Source organism: Haliotis rufescens, unplaced genomic scaffold (assembly GCF_023055435.1).
Source record: "Haliotis rufescens isolate VD_foot unplaced genomic scaffold, xgHalRufe1.0.p SCAF_7, whole genome shotgun sequence".
Taxonomy (NCBI): domain Eukaryota; kingdom Metazoa; phylum Mollusca; class Gastropoda; order Lepetellida; family Haliotidae; genus Haliotis; species Haliotis rufescens.
Window position 1 is genome coordinate 39,647,957 of NW_025964361.1, and position 23,711 is coordinate 39,671,667.

Below are 23,711 nucleotides of genomic sequence, written 5' to 3' on the forward strand. Positions count from 1 at the left end.
TACAGACTCGTGCAGTGGAGCTGGAATATTGCTGACTGAAGCATCTTACAACATTCATTCTCTCTTTGGGGGCACGGGTGGCCCAGTCCTCTAAGGTGTCTGTTTGGAACGCCAGAAACATGATTGTGGGTTCGAATCTCAGTTCGCCCCAAATATGTTTCTTGGTTTGTTGGCACCATTCCCTTGTGCATTGATCTCACTAAAGTGGCAAACATCTGCATCACATATGATTTTCCTCACACATCAAGCTGACATACCATGATATAACTGGAATACTGTCAAAATCTTTGACTTCAGTCACACTGCTTGCAGCGGTGATAGATAATGTGTTTGACTCTCAGAAGCTAATGACAATATCATCTCCTAACCTATACACTCAACAAGAAATAACTTATACTGTAGTATACACACAAATTCAAAATCTTGAGTGAGAGTGAATATTGCTTTAAGGCCACTGCAATATTTTAGCCATTCATGTCACTATCTTCAGACCCTAGGCACAAGCCAAACCTCCACCTGAGATGTTTTTTATGGAGAGTAGGATGAAGAAAGTTGTACAATACTTATGCCACAAGGAGTTGGTTGCATTATGCTGACCAAATTGCTTCCCTTAGTTTTGCCAGGATCTGATGATCAAAGCTTTGAATGGCATATTTGCCATTATTATGATCTTTGCTTTGTCAGCATGGTATCAGTGTTTGTAGGTTTCCCCAAAGTGGTAAACCTCCATGATCTGCATCACTGGGTTTCCTGAAGATCCGGTACAGAATGGATCTCCAGCAACCCATGCTTGCCATAAAAAGCGACTATGCTTGTCGTAAGAGGCGACTAACAGGATCAGGGTCAGGCTCACTGACCTTGTTCATGCATGTCATCGAATCCCAATTGCGTGGATTGATGCTCATGATATCAATCACTGGATTGTCTGGTCCAGACTCGATTATTTACAGACCGCTGTCATATAGATGGAATATTGTTGAGTGCTGCGTAAAACAACAAACAAACAAACAAACAGACACACTATACTTGTGACTAACGGGGGCAGCCTAGTGGTTAAAGCATTTGCCTGTCATGCTGAAGACCCGGTTCGATTCTCCTTATGGGTACATTGTGTGAAGCCCATTTCTGGTGTACCCCGCCTTGATATTATTGGAATATTGCTAAAAGCGGCATAAAACCACACACTCACTCACTCACTCACTCACTCACTTGTGACTAACGGGATCAGGGGGTCAGGCTCGCTGACCTTGTTCATCCATGTCATGGTATCCCAAATGTGTGGATCAATGCTCATGATATCAATCACTGGAGTGTCTGGTCCAGACTTGATTATTTACAGACCGCTGTCATATAGCTGGAATATTGCTGAGTGCCACATTAAACAAGCAAAGACAACAGACTGTTCAAAGCGGGTTTAAACCAAATTCACTCCCTCCCCTCCCACATCGGACACATCTTAATGAAACTGAAATTCTGTTAAACCCAACACACTTGCTCACTCATTCAAAGCAGTGGTTCAGTTTGGCTTGAATAATCAGAGTGAGTGAGTACAGTTTTACGCCGCTTTTAGCAATATTCCAGCAATATCACGGCGGGGGACACCAGAAATGGGCTTCACACATTGTACCCATGTGGGGATTCGAACCCGGGTCCCCGGCGTGACGAGCGAACGCTTTAACCACTAGGCTACCCGACCGCCCCTTGAAAAATCAGATTTAACACCATAGTAAACACGAGACGAACTATTAATGCACATGTTTATTCTTGTAATGGAAGGGAGCTGTCACACATATTGTAACATATCCCGATCAACAGATTGTTTATCACCTTCATCATCATGTAATAGAAGTAATGTTTTACCAGCACATATGATAGCAGCTATCATATGTGCTGGTAAAACAATAAGCTCTTTTGATATTGTCCTTCAGGAATGTAGTATTACTTCAAACTTCTTTTGAAAAGGTATTACAAACTAAATTTAAATATTGTTTGCAACTTTAGTTCTATACATCTTATACTCTAAGCATTGATGTTATGAATAGTAAATAAATAGGCATAGATCATTTTTCCGTAAGGGGTATCGGTAAGTCGTAGACTTAGAGACTGATAGCGTTGTATCTTCTCAAGGGACGTCGCTGAGGGATATTTGGCAAAACCTGCAAAAGAGTAAAAAGGTATTAAACTACGTAGGATGTTTTCGCGTTGTTATATTATTTACAAGCACCTTTCTTCCTCTTAAACATTTTCAATGTGACTTCTTCATGTTATTACATCAGGCTCACTTGACATCAACAAATTGATGATTGTCGACAAGGACATTTTGTCTGTTTATCCAAAGGTATAAGTTTAAAAGGGATGCCAAGAGTTAAGAGTATTCCCGGAAAATGTGTTGTCTTGCTTACCTTCAGTTCGCCACTCAGTCTGGTTGTAGCATTGGGTGACCGCCAGATGGACGTGGGGATATACTGTGAAACAAAAGGCACTCGTGTTGAAACATGACATAGGATAAATAGTGTTGGTTAAAATACATCAATGCCTGGGGGTACCCTTAGTCATGTCTCTGTCACATGACTTAACATAATACCTGGAGATCATGGGATAGACTATCTCCCCAGCAACTTATGCTGGCCGTGAAAGGCATCTGGTGGTCAGACTCTGTGACTTGACTGATTGTGTGTCATCGTGCCCCGACGGCGGAGATCAGTGCTCACAATATAGATTGTCTTGTCCAGACCTGATTATTTACAGACAGTCGTCATTTAGCTGGGATATTTCTGTGTACGGCGTTAAACAACAAAGTACAAGAAGAAATTAGTAAATTAGGAAAAATGGTAAAGTTACTATGATATCACCAGGCGTTCTTCATGTACACACAGGCAGGCTTTTACACCAGACCGCCACTGTGCTCCAGTAGATAGAACGCCCCCTCAGAGAGCGGAAGGTTGGTGGCGTCTCCGGTCGCGTCATACTAAAAGATGTTTAACGATCGTACTTATTGTTACCCTGCTGGCGCTCGACATTCATAGGATTTTACAAGGACTGACCGGCTCGGAGTCAGTTTACTGTGTCTGAGTAGGTATCAAAGTTTAAGCGCGGCAATGTGTCTCTGGACTATAAAACCAGCATTAGTCCAACTAGTGCAAACAGACACACACACACGCACACGCACACGCACACACGAACACACACACAGAAACACACACACACACGTACACACACACACACACGTTAAATCCCATTTCACCTCGCCTCTTGTACATCAAGTTACCATTACTTACTTTCTGGTATGTGGCATTGTCTGGGATGTACATGCTGACGGCAGTCTTGGCCCTTTGGACATATGTCTGGATTTCTGGAAGTGTGTCCAAAGATTGAGCTGGGATGGGCAGGTGCAATTCTACTTGGATCTCTCCGTGTTCAGGATCCCAAACTGTGACATCGGGCTTGATTAGAAGCAACGCATCCCTGTACTTCTGGAGCTCCTCCTCAACCATCTCCTTGATGGTCTCATAGATGCTCTGCAGGTGATCCTTGAGGTTGTCTTCCACCTGCCAGTAGTTGTAGGCCCACACACCCTGAACACCAGCAATAAGTCAGCATCACTTAAATTCTTGCTTGATTATCATGTTCAGTGTTTTTTACTTGGTAGTTACTTAAAACTTCACCTAACCTATAATATATCAGATGTATGTAAGGCTCAGACATCTACGGCTCCGCAAGTTGCTTACAGAGTTGCGTCCCTTATACTTGCTAGAGACCCTGATCGTTGGTTTGAATACCAGTTCGACCTTATTATGTTTGTAGGTTTATCACCACTATACACATGCTGGTGGGTTTCACCAAAGTGGTTCACGTCCAAGACATTACTCATTTCAGGCTTTCATTTCACACGAAGCCGACACAAAAAAATAACAGACATACTGTGCCAAGCGGCATTAAACTCATCTACGTTTGAACGAAGTCTCAGTAACTGTGGTTTAGGACTGACCTCCTGGTAGGCATCATTGGTGAGTGAAAGGAGATGCTGGAGGTCCTCCTGCTTCATGACGTCTCCCAGACGGGAGGTCAGCATCTTCTGCGTGTGCTCTACAATCTCGTTGTATCTGCTGGGAATGTTCAGGTCCTGGACATGGTTGGTGATGGTGTTGAGGTATTGCTGGTAGTCAGCAAACTGAAGCCTGGCAGCAGCCAGTCGAGACCGGTTCCTCAGGTTGTCCATGGAATCTTTAAAAGATGTACAGCATTACATGGTTTTGCCAAACTTAAAGTAACTGAAATTTGTTCGTCATATCCGGAGTTTGTCACTCGCGAAACTTTTCCGCCTTTTTGGATTCCCATATTATGCATTTACGGTCTAGTATGCACAAATGTATAAAGAATACAAATTCCATATTTTTTGAAAGAACAGTAGCTTATTTTATGATGAACTCCCATGGTTATATCAATTGTATATTTGATCTCCTTATGAAAACCTACTCGTTGTCGTTAAAATGTTTCAAATTAATTACCTGTTATTGAACCCTGCAGATAGGTGTAATGTTGATGGTAGGTGTTCCTGAAACTCTGCAGCTGCTCGTCAAGACCAGAGATCATCTCGACAGTGTTGATCACGAGCTCGTCCACACCACGCTACAGTGAGAACAAAATGGAGACTTATAAATAATCTTAACTTTCATTGTTAAATAATATATCATTAACAGATTCAGATATCCCATTTAAATAATTAAAATAGATTGAGAACAAACCTTAAACTTGATGAGCGTCTCCGCCACAATGGCCTGATACTTCTGCCTGATGGGGAAGTCTGTCATCGTCTCCATGTATTCAGCCAGTTTCTGATTCGTGGAAGCAAACAGTTCCTTTGTCGAGGTGACCAGGTCCTTGTATGCTTCACTGAAACAATTACTCTTGGTCATAATGTGCGAGTGTGGTGCATGTATAAAACATCAACGCTAGAGAATATCCAGTCTTGATTATCCGCCGAAACAGATTCCATTGGGCATAAAAGTTAAAATAGAGGTGAAAATGTAGGAGTTGATCACTGGAAATCAGTGGTGACACCAGGTGTTCGACAAAATGGGAAGCATGTCCTGCCCTGCTTGTAGCACCGCCACTCATACAATTTGCATGAAAAGCACGTGTTTGTTGCCTGTAAAGCTGCGTTGAGCAGTGTTTCAGCCATATCACAGAACGCAAGCTTGAAGTGGGAGCTCGAAGTGATGCAGGTCATACGACACCGGCGTGATGAAATTACAAGAACGGGTTTGGTGCTGACAAACCAAGGATCATGTTTAGGGATCCTGATTATAAAGTTAATCAGATGTGCAATGTAGTTGGTGCTTTGTTGAAATGTATTTCCGACAGGGCAATGTTTAACTAGAGGCTCACAGCCAGGTAACGCATACTTCTATACTGGTATACTGATGTACTTACAATGCCTGGTCGAAGTACTCTCCCATGGCTGCCAGGTGGAAGTCATTACGGTTGTACATGCGCCTGATCTCCCTCCTGACAGAGTCCAGCTGTTTTTCTATGATGGCCATCTCCGACTCCAGCAGGGTGAAGTAGGGTGAGAGTTCTTCCTTGGTGGCTTGTGCAATCCGACGGTACTTGCCTGACAACTCCTGTCCCACAGACTCGTACACAGAGTGGAAAGTCGTCTTCGCACTTTGGCCATAGTTTTCCACCAGACTGGTCAAGTATGCCTTCAGAAAGAAATGGATACTAAATCAGAAAAAGACGCACAATCTGTATTTTCTTAATAAAATAAAGTTTATAAGGTTTCGTATATATTTATTTGAAATACGTTTTAAGCAATATTCCAGGAATATCAGAACAGAAGACTTCAAGGATGTGTTACACCCAATGTACCAACCCAGGGAATGAACCCGGTCGCCAACGCGCTAACCACTTGGCTACCCCACCACCCTCACAACTTAGATACATTGTTAAGCATTCTGTACCTGAACATCGGCGATCGTCTGTGGCCTCCAGGACAGCCTTGTATGGAGAAGGCGGGATGTGTTAAGTCTGAGGGCAACTAGGCTGTCTGATACTCGACGGGAGTTCTCCTGGTGATATACCTCAGCCTGCATGGCACTTGAGTTTACATATCTGGCGTTCATTTGCAGTGTCTTGCCAGGGTTGTCTGTAGCAGAATGTTGAGACTAAATTTTTTTAAAGTTTCACACGGAATGATTGGCCTCAAATAAATAAAAACGATAAAACCCTTTCCATGATAATGAAAGCATCACCGTTATAAATTTATAAACTTATAAGGGAATATGCATATTATTTAACCTACCCAGATCGTAGTTTGTTTGGAAGTCCACCATTCTTCTGTCAGGGTCTACTGTAAGGTGTGCTTGGACAATCTTGCCTTCATAAATATTCCTGAATTTCAGCTTGTAAGGAGATTCCTCCACCTCACCAGTGAGATCCATGTTCTTGATTGGGGTCTCCATCTGTTACAGTGAATGAGTGAGTGAGTGTGGTTTTATGCCCCTTTTAGCAATATTACAGCAATATCAAGCGGGAGACACCAGAAATGGGCTTCACACATGGTACCCATATAGAGAATCGATCCAGGGTCTTCGGCGTGGCAAGCGAACGCTTTAACCATTAGGCCACCTTGCCACCCTTCCTATCTCTCCCTTCCTATTATCTAGTGATGAGAGTTGTGTTATTTACGTTCACATCAATATTTACGCATAACTCATTATGAATTTGACTTTCTGTATGAGTATTAGGTATAATAGATAGCCAATCGTACCTGTAGTTGTATCTGCTTCCTCAGTTTGTTAATCTCTCCTCTGAGAGCAAAGTTCTTTCTTTCCCTCCTGGCTGTCAGGTAGGACATACTAGCTCCAGCAGATACTTTCTCACTGGAGCTGCCGATGTGGGATGCAAGTTTGACGTCCACATCTGTGTATGGGTGGCTAATGCCAACCACAAAGCTATAATTGTTGTTGCCATAGCCATAGGAAATGTCCTCCAGATGGGATGTGAAGGTGATTGTCTTTCGGGAGTCACTGGAGTAGGACAGCTGGGATTTTCCATTGAAGATAGTCCTGCCATCATTCATCAGCATTTCTGTGTCGATCTGGATGTTCTGAAGATTATTGACAGTACATCAGATTAGAATGTATTGACCTCATATTGTAAAAATGTAAATTGTTGAACATTGGACAGTTAAATCTTGTGAAATTAATTTCAAAGTATCAATTTTGTCATGAAATGTTCTATGTTAATGTGCACTGTGCTTACCTTGCCAACAGAAGGAAGTCTGAGAGAGAGATCTGCCTGCGTGGATCTGTCATCAGGTGTCAGGACAGCTTTCATGCCAATCTTCTTTGTGTCGTCTCTGTCAGCATCCCAGGAAAAGTCCCCATCAAGAGTTTTCTTTGAACCTGTCTGACTGTACGATCCATCCATTTTGAGACTTCTCATAGGTGACCCCACTTTGAAGGTGCCCTCGAACATCTTACTGTAGCGGCGGCTTCGGTCCTTGACATCCACATCGTAGAATAGCTTTTGCCCAGCATCTTCATTCCAGATGAATTCTCCATGACTCTTTGTCTGGAGCTGTGATCTGAGGACGTTTCCAATGATGCCAACAGTGCGTGATGGGTGGATAAGCTTTAGTGTCAAGTCTTTGTTCAAAAGAGACTGCCTGCTTCTGTCTGTCAAGGAGGTTTTGATTCGGATGTTGCTCTCTGGCTCATCTCTATCCCAGTTAACAAACATGTCTCCATCAATGTTCTTATCAGCAATTTCTCCTGAAAGAGTCAGTTGCATTGGCCTTGGCTTCCTCATTGTGAATGTTCCCTGCTCCCTTGAGCCTCGGGAGATCTCCATGTCCACATCCAGAACAGTGTTGCCATTGTAATCAGCTCCCAGTTTCTCTGTATATTTGTCTGATCCTTGATGATGTTCAAACCTCAGAGCAGTCAGTTTCGCAGTTTCAAATGGAGTAACAAGGGTGAAATCAGTTGTCAGTTGTTTCTCATACAATGAATCTAAGAATTGATAGGATCCATCAAATGCTATTTGGTCTCTTGGACTCCATGTGGCCTCAATGTGAGATTGGTATTCGTTGTGTCTGTGGGTGTTGTGTAGAGCCAATTTCATACCATTGGAAAGAGATATCAAACCCTCCATTTCTAATGGAGATGTGTAGCCAAGAGATGCTTCACCCGTGAGAGTACCAGTCTGAGGGGTTTGTATTGTTCCTGTGGATCTGAACTTCCTCAGTTCACCAGCATGTGTTAAAGAGATCTCGGCAGAATCAAACTTTTCAAATGGCGTTGAGAGGCGTGCAACAGCAGTGTACTCAGGAGAAGACATGTCAATGGTGGACTCAAGACCAAAGCGATTGCCGTTTCCAGCATCCAGTTTGCTTCCTAGGAGGTATGTTCCAATACCATGCTCAAATGATGCTGATGCAGAGAGAGCCTCATATTGTCTGAAAGGTGTGGTCAATTTGACATCCACGTCATATTTGGGTGAGATTGTTGCATGGAGTTCTCCTGTAATCTTCTGTCCTTGTGCATACTGTACAGCCCCATTATAGTTGATGCCATTAGTTGTGGCAGTATGGTCGATCTCAGCCTTGGTGAATTCATAACCTTGGAAAGGTGTACTGATTTCTAGGCTGCTTTCTAGACGGTCAAGGTCATGGCTGAAATGGTTGATCTTAGCAGTGATCTCTCTCTTGTCCATGAATTGGATCTTACTTTGGGAGGCAAAGCGGGTCCATGTTCCGGAGTGATCAAATGAGAAGCCAACATTTCTGTAGGGTATGAATGGTGTCGTGATTTTGATCTCACCATGGACATCATCTATTGCCCTGAAGGCAGCCTTCATACTTGCCTTCTTCTGGTTGTAATCACCATTGATGCTCATCTTGATGTTCCCCAGCTCACCTTCCTTGCGGACTTTGATGTTTCCTGTCTGATGAGCTCCTGCCAGATTAAAGGCAAATCCTGACCTGATATCAACATTCCCATTTCTGACCCGGAAGGATGTGTCAGTTGTGATTCCTCCATTGGTGCCCATGTCAGCAGACATCTTGTTTTTGAAGTTGGTTGGTGTTCCAGTGACATCCAGCTGTACAACAAAAGGTTGCGTGTATGGGTTTCTGACGGATACTTCAGTCAAGAGCTGCCTTGTACTGAAGACGTTGTTTAGAGAGGCTTCCAGTGTTGATTCTCTGACTCCAATGGATCCTTTAGCTTTGAGATTATTGATATCACCATCTTTACTGTAGGACACCCTCATGCTTTCCATGCCTTGAATGTTGCTGACAATATTCAGGTTACCTCTCATCGAACTACCAGTATAGACTTCAGAATCTGCTGTGATTGACTTTCCAATAGCTTGCACTTCCAGATGACTCTTGCAGTTGGCAATGGGTCCCTCATGAGTAAAGATGATTCTGCTGTTGTCGAGGTCTCTAAAAGGAGTTTTCAGTGTAGCGCTTATGTCAATTGTTGGTGACAGCATTCCATTAACAGTCATCAGTACTTTTTGACGTTGGCCATAGGTGACATCAATGTTTGAAGTAAGACGGCCATTCTTTACAGAATGATGGAACTCTCCAGATTGGCTCTCATATCCTTGGAAGGGTGTTTTCAGTTCAGCACTGGCTTGCATGTGTGTCAGTCCAGATTTTAAGAAGGTGACTTTGCCTTCAACAACCTCCCCGTCCATGTAGCGAAGATTTCCTTCAGTATTGAAGCGGGATAGGGATCCTGAGTGCTGGATAAACCCTCCGACATTTCTGAAGTTCTGGAAAGGACTCCTGATTTTCAGATCTGCCATGATGCTGTTTTTGAGACTGGCGCTCAGCTCAACCTCGAGTGTAGAATCTTTAAGGTTAAGAAGAGCTGTGGTTTTCAGATCACTGAGATCACCTTTCACACTGATGGAACCCTTCATGCTTTCATAGCCAGGAATGTTTGTTGTGATGATGACGTCCCCGTTTGTCGATTCTAACTTTGCAAAGTTGGTCTGTGCAGTAAGCCTTGTCCGGGCAAACTCAAGTTCTGCATTGCTTTTCAGATTGCTGAGAGGTCCAGTAGAAGTAAAAACGGCTCTACTAAGTTCATAGTCCCTGAAGGGAGTTTTGAGCACTACATTTACATTGATATCTCTGGCAGCATCTGCAGTTATGTCTGATGTAATTCTCTTCCCGTAGCCATATGTGACAGCTGAGTTAGATTTAAAGTAATTGCTTCTGGAATCATGTCCATATTCAACTGTCATCACTTCATAGTTGGCGAATGGTGTCTTCAACTCACTGCTTGCCTTCATCTGCCTGTATCCATTATGGGTGAACTTTACCTTCCCTTCAATTGTCTTCCCATCCATGTAACGGAGCTGTCCTTCACTACTGAAGTCATTCCAGTTTCCTGTGTGATCAACGACAATAGCTGTATCCCTAAAGTCCTGGAAGGGTGTTCTGAGAGAAACGGTTCCTTTGATGTCTTGGGCAATTCTGCCTGTGACATCAGCTTCAATGGTGGAATCCTTCAGTGAAGCTGAGACGCTACTTCTGAAATTGTCTCTGGTTCCCTCCTTGTTTAGAGATGCCTTGACCATTTCCATACCTTGAATGTTAGAGGTGAGGGAGAAGCTAGCTCTGGTAGAAGTTCCATGTTCAAATGATGAATCAGCAGAGATTGATCTGTCCAGAAGTTCCATTTCTGCATGACTCGTGCAGCTGTCAATTGGTCCATTGTGACTGAAAACAAGTTTATTGTTTTGGAATCTACTGAAGGGTGTTTGAACAGTTAGATCAAAGCTGATCTTAGGTGTTGTTTGGAAACGGAGATCAGATGTAATTTCTTGACCACGCCCATAGGCAATGAACGCATTTGATGTTATTTGAGAGTCCTCAATAGAATGACGGTATTTGAGAAGGGAAGTTTCAAATCCTAGGAAGGGAGTCTTGATTTCTGCTTTGGTATCAATATGAGAAAGGCCAGACTGCCAAAAAAGTAGGGAGCCCTGCAGAGCTTTACCATCCATATATCTGATAGTGCCTTCACTTGAAAACCTTTGCCTGTTTCCAGAATGTTGAAGAGAAAGTCCAACATCTTTATAATCTTCAAAAGGTGTCTGCATGGTTAAAGATCCTTCAATGACGCCATCCGTTTTTAGCATGAGAGCAATGTCAACTTGATCATTGTCTATGGTACCAGTAGCTTTGGCATTCATGTCACTAAGGTAGCCTTCTTTGTGAACCTTTAGCCCAATGCTTCTGCCTCTCCAATTTCTCGTGTAGCCAATGTTGGTAGATAGATCTATCAATGGATACCTGTAAGTGAATGCTGAATCCGAGTTGAAGGCATATTGTGAGCCAATTGATCCGGATACCTTATTTGTGAAACTTCTTAGTTGACCATCATGATCTATAACAAACTTGATGTTGTCAGAAAAGGGGGATTTGACAAGTAGTGATGTGTCCAGTCGTCCATTTGAATATCTGTTCTGACCAGAAATGTCAATAGTTTGATCATTTCCATAGGTGATAACCATACCTCCTCGTATGTTACCCAGGTAGCCACGTTTATTAAATGAAACTTTAGTTTCTGTCATGCCACTGAAAGGAGTTTTGAGCATGAATGTGCCAGTGGATCTGAAGCCATGATTGAAAGTTAGGTCCACTTCACCAGTTTTCTTTGCCATTTCCATTTCTCCATGACCCTTAAAATTATCCCAGGTGCCTTCTTGCCTAACAGATAGCTTGTTCATTTCATAACCATAGAAAGGTGTGCTGATGACAAGACTGCCCTCATACCCCTTTGCCCAGTTCAGTTTCAGATCACCAGCCAGGTTCTTGGCAGAAGCAAATGTAACATCAGCATGTGTTTGAAGCGACATTCTTCTCAGAGCATGTTTTAGGGATGCACTCATGTGTTCCATTCTTTCAAATGGAGTCTTGATGGTGACATCGATGACAATGGGGGTTCCCATGGCGTAGACTGCATCAAGGCTTAAAGTCTTCCTTGGGTAATATTCAGTTTCAATGTGTGAACGTCTTCCTTTGCCTGTCAGTTCACTGGTGGCATACACCTGCATGTATTGGTACTCATGGAAGGGAGTATCAATCCTCATCTTTCCGTTCATGTCGTCCAGGTTCCAGTTTAAGATTCCAGCAAAGTTCCCCAGGACTGGGGTGATACCGAAGTTGGCTTTGCTCATGAACAATCTACGGTCACCGTTGTATGAAAGTCCAGCTTCAAAGGATTTATAGTCATCAAAAGGAGTCCTCAGTGTTGCCCGGTAATTGTTCAGGGTATCAGGAGCTATGTGTGCTTCAAACTCAAAGGATTTTCTGATGTCATAGCTGAAGCTTCCTCTGGATACCAAATCAGATCCTTCCCTCTTGTGGGATGCCTTCAACACAATATCCCGGAAGTTTTCATATGGACTTGTCATCCGTAGGCTTGTTTCAATATTCTCTGTAGAAGGTGCAGCAAAGGATCCATCAACTGATACTCTGTTATCTGGAGCCCATTCTAAGTCAGCATGTCCAGTGAGTGGATATGCTGCATAGCGAGCATTTACCTTTCCTTTGAGGTTTGTTATGGGTGATTCGAGAGTGATATCCGACTCTGCTTGCCCATTGGATCTAATGTAGTTGATGCCTGCTGATCCTAGTATAACCTCTCCCTTCTTGATGTTAGATGAGTGTCTGATGAAACCTCTTCCATGTTCATGCTCAAGATTGATGTCCATATTGCGAATTGATTCCCATGGAGTTTCAATTGTTACTCCTCCTGTGGTTCTTGTTCTGGCTGATGAAGCATGGTTTCCAAATATGTTAACAAAAACTCGGTTGTTTCTTCCCCACTCGGCTGTCATTGTACTCTTCACGTCATTGTTAGTATTTCCGTGTTGCCAGCTGTTGGTAAATCGCGAGTTTGGAGAAGAGAGGGTGAGCTTGCCAGTGTTTCGAAGCTGCCATCCCGATCTTTCGTGGTTCATGTCCAAATCATACATGTATTGGTCACCGTTGATATCCAGGGCAACATCAGTTACAAACTTTCTTAAATCATCATTGTGAGAGAGACGGAGATTAACAGCTTGCATACCCTTGACGTTGGACTTGAAAGTCACAGTTCCTTCAATGTCCCTTTTCTGGTCAGTGCATCGGTTCTCTCCTGTCAAAAGGAGCTTGGCATTCTTTCCCTCTAAACTTCCCTTCATTATGGTATTCAGTGAAGGTGTCATTACATGACCTATTTCGGTGCTGAAGCTTCTGTATCCTTTGAAAGGCGACGTTCCCGTTATAGTGAGGTCTAAGTTTCTCATAGAGAAGGGTTTCTTCATGCTCACAGCAGTAGTGATCTGGTTCTTCTTCCCACCCCAGGAAAGCTGCATGGAAGATCCATATTTTTTCTCATTTTTGTCACTGCTGGCTTGAACAATTAGGTTCTCAAATCCTTCAAAAGGAGTTTTCACTCTGACAGAGCCATCAAGTGACTGTCCAGTTTGTGTCTGATCCCTTTTGAAAGATGTATCTACTTTGATCTTCTTGTTAGCCTCCCAAGAGAAATCAGCACGTGTTGTGTACTGCTTGCCACTGGCATGTTTAATATTGAACTCCAGGTCTCTGCTTGGGTATTTCAATGCAACTGTGGAACCGAAATTGCCAGGTGATTTTAGGTTGAGCTTTCCTGCAAGGAGGAATCTTCTGGAAGTGTTCTTGTCAGCATCCCATTTGGCATCTGCAGAGCCTTCATAGGTTACACCTCGCCTTTCCCCCTCCACCTGAACAATGACATGTCTTGTCGGATATGTAATGTCCATTGTCCACTTCGCTGTAGGTGTCCTGGAGTATTTGAAGCCTGTGTTGATTCCATAGACATCTCCATCATAGTCAGCCTGGGCAGAAACCTTGAGGTCTTTGTTGTCAAGGTTAGTTGAAGCAGTCAGTTGGATTGGCTCTGTGTGATGTAGGTTGATGTTAGATTTTACCTGGTGGACTGTAGCCTTCCGTCTTTTGTAGGTTGTTACCATAGTAGACATTTCTTTGTCATTGTAGAAGGTCATGGAGTGTGTGTAGTCTTTCCTTGACTGGATCAGATCGGTCTTCAGACTCACTTGTTTGCCAGGATATGAAAGGCTAGCTTCACCAAAGAGATTAAGTGTCTTCTTTCCACTGTTTTGAAGTCTTAGAGCAGCATCAATGCTTTTTCCTTTGCCATAATCAAATGTGATGGAGGAGTTCACATTGCGACTGTCGTGAACATGCCGTCCTTTAAGGCTTAGTTCTACATCCTGAAATGTTAGTCAAAGAACCAATTTAGTAACTGATTTATGTGGATGATTTATATATTTTGAATGTTGCAATAACATGGTGTTTGGTATTATTAATGCAAATTGTGTGTGTGGCAGGTGCTACTGGTATGACAGGACATCCTTACCCTTTTCACGAACACCTGGTGCCATCACTAATTTTCTGTGATCCATTCATATAATTTTCACCACTTTTTTGCCTTTTAATAGTTTTGCCTTCAAATATTTAGACTGGTTATTCCCTGGCTTTCACATTTAATATTTATAAGCATGTTAGATACAAAAACTCACCAGTGGTCCTACAGCACTTGTGATCGTGATGTTAACGTTGGCTCTGGAGCCAATATCATGGTTCACCAGAACATAACCTGTGATCTGACGGGTAGTGTCCTTGGATTTAGGTCCATATCTAAATTTTGCACCAGCTTCTGTGTGTTTCTTGTTGTGAGAGAAGTCAAGATCTGTGAAGAAGTTCACGTGAGGGTATCTCTTGTCTTCGAAGTTTCTAGAAAGAAAGCAAATGGTATACACACATGAGGCATCTTCGCTAATCAACTACTATTTTCCAATGTGTTGATACTATTGTGTATGCATATGATTTATCAACGATTACACATGTGACTTACGTGTTGAGCTGGTAGTTCCAGAGTGACCTGGTGCTACGATCAGTGTATTTAGAGCTGAATGTGATCTTGTCTTTCTTGATACTTTGGACCTTGGGCAGGTTGTAGTCAAGAGTTATTAAGGAGCTGACAGTGTTCTTCTTGGTCTGCACATTGCCACTCGCCTTGGCGACCAGGAAACGGGAGGATACCGAGACACTTCCAGAGTACTTGTTGTTGGTAACACCTGTCTTCTTGACATCACCTGATTTGGACATACATGGTTATTGAATACATTCATCAGTGGCAAAAACAACTATACATTAATGTCATTAACAATATTGTAATGAACAGTGTCTTGGCACAAGTCGCCATGCCATCATAGATACCACAAACTGCTCTTCAGATATGCATCCATAAGGCGTTGATTGGTCTGCAACCCTGATTGACAATCATCATAATCCTTGTTTTGTCAGCACTATACCATACCTTGGATTCCACTAAGTCGTAAACATCGAGGACTTGGATCACTTTAGCCTTTCCTTTTACATTTAAATGGCACACCCTGATATAACCAACTTCCTGTTCAAAGGGATGCTAAACTCAAATGACTAACTCTATTCCTCTGTTAGGATGGACTAAATGTTGTTGTGTTTTGGTGGAGTGTCATCATTAGCAGTGATATATCCTGATTTATTTATATAGACGTCATAGTTGACTTCATTGCGCTATATGTATAAGAATTCCATGTCCAAATGTCCACAAAGGTCATGCTTTTTCATATAGCATGAATATGTTCCATCCCAAAATACTTACATTTCAGAGTGATTGGTTTGGCCAAGACCTTGTGGACATCCAGAGTTAGACTTCCCTTGAGGGATTTACCCTCTTTGTAGTCCCCTGATCCGGAGAGGGAGATGAGCTCCAGCTCTGGTGTTTTCACCATCAGTGTGGGAATGACCTTTATGATGGACCTCTTCCTGCCACTGTCCTGATACACCAAACCAACTTCTAGGAGGTAATTCTGCTTTGGGGCCAGGCTGAAGGTACCGACCAGACTCTTCTCGATTTTAGAGTTCAGTAGGGCGGCTGCAAGAGGAATGCAAGAATATTGTCGGTTTCTTGTATTGATTAATTATTGAGTGAGTGAGTTGGATTTAACCCGGCTTTTAGGTATATTCCAGCAATATCATGGTGGAGGACACCAGAAATGGGCTTTACATTGTCCCCATAAGGGGAACTGAACACGGGCCTTAGGTGTGACAAGCGAAATATTTAACCACTATTCCACATCACTGCCGCTTTTGTGTGTGGAAATGCTATGATCGTATTGAATGATAGGTACCCCCTAATTTTACTTACATCTAATGCTGACAGCATTTGGCGTTATACCAGTGAGTGTTAACTGAACATTGGCTCTCTTGAGTGAATTAGTCTCAACAGTGCCAGAGAGTAGGATGACTTTGGCTCCTGGACGTCTTATCTCCAGTCGGGGGGTGTAGGTCACAAATGTCTTTACTTTCTTGATGTCCACTTCACTGATTACTCCATATTTTGCAGATTCATCGACGATCAGATTACCTCTCATGCCTACATTGCTGTTGTCATATGCCAGGGATGCTGAAGAGAGACATAGTTATTAGAACCATAAATCCAAACATAACGAATTGTAAGCTCTATTTTTTATCAACTGCTACAGCAAAGAACATCGCATGACAATTACGCACCTTTGAATGCTGCCTTCTTCCATGGAGATGCCAGGCTGATTTCAAGCTCTTTTCCTTTGGTATTCAGTAGAAAGTCAAAGGCCAAAGATCGGTCTGTTCTGGATCCAGGTGTGTTGACAGCTATCTCAGCAACTGTCGAATACTGGTTCTGAAAGGCAAATATAGACATATTCTGACATCAGTTTGAAAATTAGTTTCAAAGACAAATGACAATGACCTATCTTAACGATAAGACATATCTGCTGAAAGCACTCCAACATAGGCATGTGGTTATGATTAACTATCAAATGGCAATATTAGAAGGAAAACCAAGTACGAATCCCTCAGGATCAGACTCAGTTAATGCCATATTGCATGAAACATTCTCCGTAACTTCGTCTCTATTACTGACTCACATACACGTCAAATGGTCAAAGCATAGGGCATTTCAAACAGTTATCAATGAACTCACCACTGATTGTTTAGCCATGAGCTTGTACCCAGTGTGCGTGTCTCTCTTGTAAAGAATGAGGCTTTGGGAGAAGGGCCCTGTGAAGGGGAAGTATGGGGCATCATCCACCATGGAAGCATTAGGCCACTGGAATTCATTACAAAGTTCCAGACCAGTGATCGTTGCCAGCCTGGTTCCTGTGCACAGTTCCAGCTTCTTCCTGTTGCCTGTGACCAAGTCCTGTGTCTTCTCCTGATCACCATGGATGCTGAAGAACCTTGTGCTGCAGCACACAGAAGGGAATATTATTCCTTTTAAATTACTATGATATATATGTATACAGATTATATTTTGACTGATTGATAGATGCATTGGTATCTAATTCAATAATATAATTGGTGTGTTATGGTAAAGTCGTCTCTCTTTTGCAATGCAATAATAGCTATCACATATATATTTGCTGGTGACAAAACAGGGATAAGAGGGATGGGATAAATAGTGGAGCATCAGTGTATAGAAATGCCTACTTGACATCCAGGATTTCCATCTTCTGTTGTGGAAAGTCAAACTCAGCACTGATGACTTTCCCATGTTTGAGTTCTATGCGGCCTTTTAGGGCAGTACTGGAATGCCATGTGTTGGCAACTCTAAGGCCAGTTTTGGTGACAAAGGCATCCATACTCATCGTGCCAACAATCTTGATAGCTCCGCTGTAAAGGAAGATAATGGGTTTAGACTTAAAATAGTCATTGTTCCACCTATAAATCGCATGACACACATGAAGACCTGCCAAACAACCGTGTAATGACTGAATACTTAATATTTGGGCTAACCTTGGTTTGATGTGTCCATCGATGAGGAGACTGCTTGGTGAAGTTGTCATTTTACGGAGGTCCACTTGACCAGAGGCCAGAAGGTCAATGGTTGCTGTGCCGCTGACGGTGAGGTTGAGAGGGAGACCAGAGCTGGTGGGGATGATCATGCTACTGTCCAGGATATTTGCACTCTGTGTGAAGGAATAATCACGCTTCTTGGTCATCTTGATAAGGAAGTCAAGGAAATTGAAGTCCTTGATAGATGCCAGTGGGTCAACACCTTTGAAGTGATCGTAGTACATTTCATTGCCAAAGATCCTCATGTACATGTCTCCTCTGAGGCGATCCAGGTTAACAGTGCTCTGAAACCAATGGTAAATGTATAGTTTGTGTGAGTGGGTGTGATAGTAGGGTTTTAGAATGCTTTTCTTCATATTCCAGAAATATCATGGAGAACAGCACTAGTTTCACACCATAAACACCCGTAAGGATTGGAATCAAGGTCTTTGGTGTGATGAGCAAACTGATATTTTGATTAAGATGTTCATTACTACATTGTTTGAAAATATTTGTGTGTCTTGTGGGTAAAAGATATTGATGATGAAAAGAAAAGTACCTTTGGTTTCTTGGCTGCCTTCCCTCCAAAGTAGCTGTATGGGCCCAGGTAGTTCTCAATGAGATACTCCACTCCTTCCATGCGTCCACCCAGCTCAAACAGATTGAGGGAGTTCCCAAAGAGATCAACTGTCATGTTGAGCATAGCTGAACGAGGGAAGAAGGATTTATCTGAAAAGATGACATTACTCTCCAGCATGGCACCTGTGTTGAACTTCTCGAGGAAGAGGGAACCTTCATAGTTGCGTGAAAATTTGAGTGTAGAGAGGTCGAAAGTCCTTCCAAGAGTCTTGTCCTCCAGGATTCGTCTGATGGTCTGTTTCTGTGGACTGGATGTTTCCATCAGGTTGGTAAGATGAGACCAGACAAAGGATCCAACTTGATTAGCTTTCTCAGATTCGAGAGATCCCTGGATTCTCCTGAGGACGTCTTCAGATGGACACTGCATGACAGCCAGGTAGGCAGCAATTCTTAGCTCGGAGTCCTCATCAGAATCTTGGTAGATGGTCATAACTTCACTTCTCTGTAATGAAAACACGAATGGAACATTATCATTTCCTAAGTCAGTCAACACCTGGCAATCAGAGAAATACTCTAGGGACTATAAATTAAGATCGTGATACATCAACACATCCACATATCAGGTTAAAATAGTTTGCGGGACCTCACTGTATTTTCCACACATCCAATTTTGAGACAATGGGGCTCCACTGTATGTCGTGACATGAAGATGTATAAAAATCACATATGCTCGAGTAAGATATATATTTCTTTAACTTACATCGGCGGTGCAGGGTAGTCTTCTGTAGGCCTGGATGGCAGCTACTCGGACCTCCGTGGGGTTGGCTTGCCTGTTGAAGCAGCTACTGAGTGTCGTGGTCAGTCTATCCAGGTGGCCTGCATTTCCCAGGGCACGAAGGGCCACAAGGCTTGTCTCCAGATTAGAATCTCTGATGTAGCAGCCGTAACCAATGGTCTTCTCCATGGTAGAGAAGATCTGTGTGATGGCTGATTCGTCAGAACAGGATTCATGGTGGTTGCAGTAGTTGTTGACCATTGTGGAGACTGGGAGCATGGCAGAGCGGCTGTATTCGGGCGAGTCAAGAAGTGCCTATAAAATAGAAAAATGGCGTGAGCTGAAGATTTGCTTAATAACTACAGCGTTTTTCATATTCGAGACACAAAAAAAGAATGCTTTTTAAGAAAAGTATTCACACACTGAATAATGCAGAAGATTTCGTGGCTTGGAAAATCACATTTGAAAACTTTTTTTCAACCAATCAGATAATTGTGGCACACTCTTCAGTAGTGATGTAATTGAAGAGAATCAGTAATACTATGTTTTTGTGTGAGGAGATTATGAGCTGACCTTTACTTCCTGCATCATATCCAGTGTTGGGTAGTTGATGAGAGACAGGGATGTGATCCACATGGTTGCCTGTGCGCCGAGGACTTCCCTATTCAGTAGAAGTTCTTTCAAGAAGGTAACAGATGCACTTGTGCTGGCCATTGGGATAGAGTCCAGGAAGAACTTCCTGAAACCAACCAAATGAAGAATATTTAAAAGTATGTATACAGCAACGATTCCTGTTGGTACAAAATGAAGGGAGTGGGAATAGCCCAGTGGTTAATTGTTCTGTAGCCATGCAGAAGCCCTGGGTTCGAATCCGTACATGGGTAAGAGCCCGTATCAGTCGTTTCAGCTGAAATATTGCTGGATTATTGTTAAGAGAGGCGTAAAACGTACTCACTCACTCAGATGAAACAAAATTGTTTATTCATAAATAAATAAATTATAATGTGCTATATGTTTTTGTCAAAGAAATACATATGGCTTATACTTACTTTACTCTCTCGTTGTTGTCGGTGCAGACTGTGCCAGATTTTACTTGCTGGTAGATACGTCTGAGGTCATCAACATTCTGCTCTTTGACGATACTGACAAGCTCAGAAAACATACGTGGAGTGTCTGGGCGGATATCCTCGCGTGTATTCTGGCAGATCTCTCGCAGTTTACTCTCGGCATCTCTCGCTAGCTGACCCTTGTTTCCTGGGCCGTAGGCATGGTCAAACACAACTCCTGCCCGATTCCGAATGTAATCTAGAAACATCAAATATAATGGACAATTAGAAAAAAATATCAAATATAATCCTTATATTGATGTCAGGAAAATTTTCTTTTACAGAGATAGCGCTTTGAGAATATAGACTGATCACCTTGTCTTGTTGTGACACCAGATCTCTGAGTCTTGTAGTTGAGTCTCTGAAGTACTTTGGTGGTGGCACCGCTGGTGGCCCTGGAGAAAGGTCTGAATGTGTGGGTTTCCCGGATGAGAGCACTCTTGAGGAGTCCATTCTTGTCCAGTTCCTGTTCACATTCGTGTGTACTCTTCATGAGGGGCAGAGACTGGATCTCTGAAGGAACTCTGTACTGCATGCCATGAATGGAGCTGTGATAACCATTACGATCAGTGCAACCAAGGAGATCCTTGCTCTTCTTAATCGTTGTAGAGTACCACCCCCGTGATGCTACAGTGTAGTCGGTGTTGCACTCGCCTGTGACGTCACTCTGTAGCAATTAGGAGAGTGAGGTGAGGTGAGGTGAAATGGGGTTCAACGTTTGTGTGTATCTGTGTGTCTGTGGGCGTGCGTGCGTGTGTGCGCGTGTTTGTCTGTCTGCTAGTACTATTCTTATATCGGTTTTATAGAGCTAGCCAATTTAAATATCATGCGACTCTTTAATAAATACACACTTTCCATCTTTTAACATCTTTATGGTATGACACAACCGGGGATCGAACCAACGACCTTCTGTTCTCCGGGGTTAAGTATAGTAAAGTACATTACATTACATTACATGACATTACATTACAGTATACAAGGTACCCCATTGTGTAAGACCAAATGATGATTTGTTTACCTCTTTTACTCTCTGATTTTGGTCCAGGTTATCCATACTGTTCTGGACAGCAGCGAGAAGACCTCTCTTGATGTTTAGGGCCCATGTGGTTTCACCCTCAGTGGGACACAGTTCTTCCACCACGCCATCTTGGAAAGAAAAGCGGAGGGGGAAACGTTCCAGATTCCGTCTGAACTGCCCTGACTCATCAGCGTACTTCATTGGTGTAGAGGATGATGGATCAGACTGGTAGACTTTCACATCGCGGAGCTGTAATATATGTTTGTAAAATGTCATAGCAGTAATGCACTGCACACGCACATAGCAGCAACAGAATCGTCACACGTGGTTAAACCATAGCTCTATAAGTTGATATTAATATATGTTTGTAAAATGTCACAGCAGTAATGCTCTTGTGGGTAGAATCGTCATATGAAGTTTGCCTTTGACTCTTGACTGGCCTTTGCATGTGTTTGTGACGGGTGCTAAAAGTGGGGCAGGGTACGATAATTCTTTCGCGAACACCTGTTATCGTCACTATTTGATAGTGATTCATAAACATCCTTATGATATAGTCGGAATCGTAGGACTCTGCGTTTAGGTTTTATCTTTTATGTAACCAAGGCTGTAATTTTGTTGATATCAATATACGTTTGAAAAATGCCATAGTAGAAAAAATGCACTGGGACGTGATCAAGCTATGGTTAAGTGGACAGTAATGGATTGAATTGTCTCTGTTTCCACTTACCCTAAGCACCATGTCGCACTTAGACAGCACCTCAATGTCAGCAGTTGCCCGGATGCCAAGAGTCGCTTGATCGCTGGACGCTCCTTCCATGGATGTATGTGTCTGAACATTGTACTCGAATTCATAGGTTTGTCCGGGGACGTAGTTGAACTTGGTCGTGTCTAAAATAGCAAGAACCTGGTATCAGCAAGAATTTAAATGAGTGGAGAAACAGATTTTCAGATATATCACGGACTGCCAGGTTAATATTGGAGAAACGTCAACAATGTTATTGCAAACAGAGAAAACGTGTATGATGCTAACAACCAAAGAGCACAATCAGCGTGAAGCCCACGACGAGCGGATCCTGGCAAGAAAGAGGGACGTAACTCTGAAGAGATTCGTGGCGTCTTAAACTACTAGTTAACCCATGCTCCAAACAGCAGGGACATGAACATTCCACTGAATATGCCATAGATACATATTTTATATAAAAAGATAAATTAATCATCTAGCTACAGTGAGCAATTGATGAACTGTTGTACTCACCTCGGCATCGTCTGGCGCAGGATGTAGTTTCGTCACGTGATTGGTAGGTGATGGGACCTAACATGAGACAACAATATTTTATCAGAGTTAAAAATGGTGTAGAAAAATAGATTTTCTATTAAATTATAACATTGATATCAAACAGATTTGAAAAGTACCTGCAGTATTATTTTTGATGTTATGTTTATGTCACACAGAAAAAGAAAACGTATATGAAACCTTTTTTTCATGGCATGAGGGGCGGTCGGGTAGCCTAGTGGTTAAAGCGTTCGCACTTCACGACGAAGACCCGGGTTCGATTCCCGACATGGGTACAATGTGTGAAGCCCATTTCTGGTGTCCCCCGCCGTGATATTGCTGGAATATTGCTAAAAGCGGCGTAAAACCATACTCAGTCAGTCATGGCATGAAATGACGTTTTTGATACGACATAAGTTAAATATCCAACTTACCTGCCAATGCACTTGCTAGCAGAGCTAACAGCGTAAAGGCTGTTGTTGAATACATAGTGTTGGGTTCTCGGGGAGACCCTTCCCGCAGTCGTGTGTCTGTATGATGGCTGCTTGCTTGACACTGTAGTGTGATGGGACGTGCGTCACTCCGTCCTGGCTTCTGAAGCCAGCGGGCACAGGGGGGTATTATATACAGCTACGGGCTGTTCAAAGGTGACTTTATTGCAGATGCTGACCAACGCTATCAGTGACTTTTGTCCATGTTGTAGTAGGCAGATATAGTACATCTATATATACAACATTGCAGTGTGATCAGCAAAGAGATAACTTTTGATAACATACCGATTAGGGGCTTATTAGACAGTATATGCAGCCCTTTGTGAAGATGATGTATAGCATTGACGAGCACACATGTAACAGTAATGTAGGTTAATCAGACTTTGATCTGTGTCAATTTCACAAGCGTGTGAAGTAGTACAATGTAGGTGAGAGTAAATGCGTTTCATAACGATAGTGAGCTGCCAATCTATAATTTTTTACCTTATTTCAGTTGATGAAAAACATTCTCCCTGCCTTTGTGAAAGTGTA

General features: G+C 42.7%; 1 protein-coding gene across 1 annotated transcript; it reads right to left on the minus strand.

Moving 5' to 3' along the window:
• Positions 1-1,743: 1,743 nt before the first annotated feature.
• On the minus strand, positions 1,744-23,280 carry LOC124144204. The gene is made up of 28 exons (XM_046513492.2): positions 23,124-23,280; positions 22,672-22,728; positions 22,144-22,304; positions 21,417-21,665; positions 20,714-21,065; positions 20,342-20,597; positions 19,866-20,031; positions 19,278-19,607; positions 18,498-19,019; positions 17,900-18,243; positions 17,594-17,776; positions 17,088-17,349; positions 16,637-16,784; positions 16,272-16,529; positions 15,726-15,998; positions 14,934-15,174; positions 14,599-14,812; positions 7,267-14,289; positions 6,773-7,111; positions 6,305-6,464; positions 5,964-6,148; positions 5,434-5,705; positions 4,746-4,893; positions 4,509-4,629; positions 3,989-4,224; positions 3,279-3,575; positions 2,403-2,465; positions 1,744-2,156 (listed from the first exon to the last, which is right to left on the minus strand). Exons 1-28 carry the CDS (start codon positions 23,176-23,178, stop codon positions 2,097-2,099), a joined length of 12,975 nt encoding a protein of 4,324 aa, XP_046369448.2. The 5' UTR covers positions 23,179-23,280; the 3' UTR covers positions 1,744-2,096.
• Positions 23,281-23,711: the final 431 nt, after the last annotated feature.